Source organism: Seriola lalandi, unplaced genomic scaffold, assembly GCF_002814215.2.
Source record: "Seriola lalandi dorsalis isolate HSWRI2012SDOR001 ecotype SW California unplaced genomic scaffold, Sedor1 jcf7180002051200, whole genome shotgun sequence".
In the NCBI taxonomy this organism is placed as follows: domain Eukaryota; kingdom Metazoa; phylum Chordata; class Actinopteri; order Carangiformes; family Carangidae; genus Seriola; species Seriola lalandi.
The window spans coordinates 179,733-184,277 of NW_019521753.1; the positions used below are offsets into that span (position 1 = coordinate 179,733).

Genomic DNA, 4,545 nt, shown 5'->3' on the forward strand with positions numbered 1-4,545 from the left:
TGAGATGCTTTCGATACATTAGTGAACAAACAATCTCATCAAGCCAATTTGTAATCATAATAACAAATTTAATCGAATAAATATATCAAATACTATTAATTTTAATCCAATAGGCTATAATAAAACTAATCACGGAAATTGCAATCATTAGGCCAGCTAAAACCAATAAGCAATGAATCCTGAATTTCGAGTTATTATTATGTATTATTTTCTTTTATTATTATTTTTTTTTCCTCATTATGTGTGATGGTTACACCCGGTTGAATTTTCCATATCGTTAAAAAAATCAAACTCACCACATATAGGGCCTAAGCAAGAGGAAAAGTGGAGCGAGTGAGTGTTCTCAGGCTGCTGCACTATAGGGCTGTACCCGTACAGTGGAGCGCCACTGCCTGACAGGAACCGTCAGAGCACCATATATGGTCAAAACCACGCCCCTTCAGCGTCATATTCTGACAGCGCCTCTCCCGTGGGTTTAGAGTTTTGGCTCCCGGGAAAGATTTCAGTCCTCGGGGAAAGAGGGCTTAGTTTTGCATGTTCCCATCCATCCTGCACGACGCGAAAGGGCCCCTTATCCACCTCTCCTGTGTACTAGGAACACCTCCACTGGTGATCAGCCTTTGCCTGTGTTTGTCTTGTGGAGAAGCAGCAGCACCTTTTCAGGAGTGGGTTTTTTATTCAACAAGAAGTCCTGAAGGTTTTGGATGCGGTGCTTCAGGGATGTGGGCACTTTGAGAGCAGCATCACCCACAAACACAAACAACTGCCATCGATTTTTCTGTGAATAGCACAAAAAAAAAAGAGAGAGAAAAAAGAAAAAGAAAAAACAAAGAGGAACAATAGCAACACAAAAAAATCTTGTCTATTGAACAATTCACTTTTCCAGTCTGTGGATACCGCTCTAACTAAGTACAGCACTTTGAGAATTGTTCACATCGGACGGACTGAAGAGGGAGGCAAGACCTGTGGACCGGGTTTTCCCTCGCAAGTCTGAATCGGCTCTCGCTACTTATCCCGTGAAAAAAAAAACCCTGAAGGATAACACGCTTGGACGTTTATTTCCCTAATTTCGCAGGAGGCTCTTTTTTCACGCAAATTGTCCTAAATGTTTGGGATTCAGGAAACTATACCGCGGGGTGGGACGACGATGAAGGAGGAACCGCTGGGTGGACTGAACTCGGTCCGCTCCTGGATGCACACAGCTGGGGTGGTGGATGCAAACACAGCCGCCCAAAGGTACGCATGCCAAAAGCATCTGATTTTTCTCACGCATTCCCTCCTCATCATATCGACCCCTCAATCCCCTGAATACTCTGTATCAATTACGGTCTCCCAATAAATGCCCCCCCTTCGGCTTTCCCTTCTTTCATTACATGAGATTACCCATTATTGTGACAAATCAAGAAATCTCCCCCGTACTCGAGCGTGCTTCTGCATCTCCAATGTTTCCATCAGCTTCTCCATCATCTAGTATCCCCGGTGTCCGGTGCTTAACCGAGATGGTCTCTTGTTTTCTCCCCGCAGCGGTGTCGGCTTGGCACGGGCACATTATGAAAAGCAGCCCCCTTCCAACCTCAGAAAATCCAATTTTTTCCATTTCGTCCTGGCGCTGTATGACAGACAGGGTCAGCCCGTGGAGATCGAAAGGACAGCTTTTGTGGACTTTGTGGAGAAAGAAAAAGTAAGCGGTGTATTTTAGAAATACATGCACCCCCTGAACATAATCAGCACATGTATCGAAATTATGTTCTCTGAAATGGCAATGGGTTACTAAGGGGAAGTCACGTGTAATATTGATTTTTTTAAAAACTCAATTCCTTGATGACAGAGAGTCGTTTTAACAACTAAAGCTGTTTCTCTTCTTTTGCACAAAAACTATAAATATATATACACACACACATATATTTTAACACGCAGACATGTGGTGTATTGACAGGCAGTTGTTTTGTTGATGCTAATTTTCACAAACTGTTTCTTCTGCAGGAACCAACCAGTGAAAAAACTAACAATGGGATACATTACAAACTACAGTTATTGTACAGCAATGGTGAGTTCAAATGCCATTCATATTTTTGCAAACACGTGCAAACATATCAAATATGAGTTTGTCTGCCTGCATAAAACCACTCATAATAATACTACTAATAATAACAACAGTAATAATAATAGGGTTAACAATAAGAGTGATAATGATAATATTTATAATTATAATAGTAAAAGCAGTCTGATAATTTTTTTTAATCCAGTAAGATTCTAGACTCTTTGTTTTTTCTAATGACATGTTACCAAACTTTTTTTCCGAGGGCTTTCGTCTCTCTTTTTTTTTTTCTTATTTATTGTCAACAATTCCTCAAAATTGACCAGTGCTCTTGTGTTTTCTCTCCCCTGCAGGCGTCAGAACAGAACAGGATCTTTACATACGGTTAATCGATTCCATGACGAAGCAGGTAAGAGCTGCTGTTACACTTGTGTGTCCACGCACGGTGCAACTCTTGCTGCACATCCACGGTTACACTTGTGCAAAACCTTAACACGCCATGCAAATTGTCACCCCCTGAGATAACATGCACCACAAAAAAAAAAAAAAGAAAAAAAAATTCTTGCAAAATATAGTGGTAGGCGAAAAATAAAATCAAATTACCGGTGTAACAAGAAGAGACAGTCTCCATTTGGACTGTTTATGTTTGGCCATATCATATTGCAAGACTCCAAAGTCGATTTTACTCTGCTTGAGTTAGGCTTCTTTGTAGGCTCAGTTTGTCCAACATTAAAATTTAAACGCTACGTCTGCTCCATATGATCTTATCTGGCTTTTACTGCACAGAGCCAGAGGTGACGCTCTAAAGATATTTTAAAAAATTGCATAACGTATTATATTTATAAATATTAATATTAATCTATTTTTGCTGAGGTGCATTTCACTCATCATCCTCACAAACAGCTGAGTGACTTTTCACCCAGAGCCCAGCGCAGCAAATGTTATTATTCTATGTCTGCACGCACGTTTTAAGCCAACGCAGAGGTTTGTAAACTTAATTATATTTAGGGGAATAAAATCAGGCGTCCTCACTTCAGCTCTCCAGCCCATGTTTTGTGTTGAAACGGAGGGTTTAAGGTAGAGTCTTCTGAATAGAGCCGTGAAGCCTGGGCCACTGGTCACAGACAACATTCCTGTGCGAATGATCCGAGTCAATGACGCAGAACAAGCAATTTATGGATTTCTGTTTCTACAGCTGCAAATAGCGACATAAATCAAACCAATATAGATAATCGCCCGGCTCCCAGAACAAAAAAAAAAAAAAGAAAGAAAAAACACACACACATCAGGTCAAGTAGGACAGCTTAAAAAAAAGAAAAAAAAAAAAAGACTGATGCGACCTGGTTCAGATATGTCACTTTTTCAAAGTCACTCTCTCTTATTCGCCTGAAGCGAGCCAAAAAAAAAAAAAAAACACATAGAATTTATTCATGACAGCAAAACATAAACAAACATCACGCTGCTTATTTATTGTATTTTTTTATTTTTGTTATTTTGTATATTTATATATATATGCATATATAGGATATAGTTATATTTGTAAGTATTTTGTCAATAATGTGATGCTTTGCCTGCGTCTACACTTGGTGCCGGTTCAGTACGAGGGAGTGAAGAGTCTATCCTTAGAAATGGAAGAAGGAGGGAGGGATCGAGGGAGGGAGAGAAAGAGAAGAGCGGCAGAACTGATAGCTCCACGCCATCTGTTTCAGCCAATGCTCAAAAATTACTCAACCGTACCGCCAGACACCGCTTTTTATCCACAGAAAGATCATTGTTAGCGGCTCAAAATAAACAACAGATTGCCCATTAACACTTTCCCCCAAATATCCCCAGATTATAAGCATATTGATGACACTTCTATTGGATCTCTCCTTATGAAAATCTCTCTGTCTCTCTTTCTCTGTCTGTCTGTCTGAGCCACAGGATATTATCTAGATTAATAAAAAAAACACAATTTATTATTATTATTATCATTACTATTATTGTTACCATTCATTTTATAATTATATCTTTTATTATTACTGCCACTAAAAATATTGTTGCTACTTTTATTATTGTTGTTTCTGTCAGTTATATTTTTTTGTAATTGTTTATTTGGGTGAATGTAATAGATATTTAGATAAATTCATATGATTTATCACAGTGTGATTATCTTAACCAAAGTCTTACTCAGCCTTTGCACTCATCTAATATATTGTTTTGTCCTAACATCATGTGTGTTCCTGCCCTGATTTATTTCATAAAGTTCAAGAACAGCAGCTATGTTGGTCTAATTAGTTGTGAATTAATGTGTTTAAGAGATGACTGTGTTTTCACTTTTATTTCCATCTCATTTCCTTTCTAAGGCCATAGTTTATGAGGGCCAAGACAAGAATCCAGAAATGTGCAGAGTTCTTCTTACTCATGAAATTATGTGCAGGTAAGCATTATTATATTTATTATTATTATTTTGTTGTTGTTGTTCCTCTGTCCATTTTTGCAGATCCAATCTAACCCCCCCTCCCTCC

General features: G+C 38.7%; 1 protein-coding gene across 8 annotated transcripts in view; it reads left to right on the top strand.

Annotated features, from left to right (window-relative positions):
* The first annotated feature begins 508 nt into the window (after positions 1–508).
* The window catches only part of LOC111649545 (transcription factor COE3), a 68,775-nt gene continuing 64,738 nt past the window's right edge, over positions 509–4,545 (top strand). For 7 of the 8 annotated variants that reach the window (XM_087172010.1, XM_087172012.1, XM_087172011.1 and 4 more), the window contains exons 1-5: positions 509–1,236; positions 1,525–1,681; positions 1,984–2,047; positions 2,392–2,447; positions 4,384–4,457. In XM_087172010.1, the coding sequence (XP_087028136.1) occupies positions 1,106–1,236; positions 1,525–1,681; positions 1,984–2,047; positions 2,392–2,447; positions 4,384–4,457 (482 nt within the window). In that variant the 5' untranslated portion in view covers positions 509–1,105. The remainder of the gene's footprint in view (positions 1,237–1,524; positions 1,682–1,983; positions 2,048–2,391; positions 2,448–4,383; positions 4,458–4,545) is intronic. The other variant, XM_023399296.2, reaches the window with a different exon arrangement.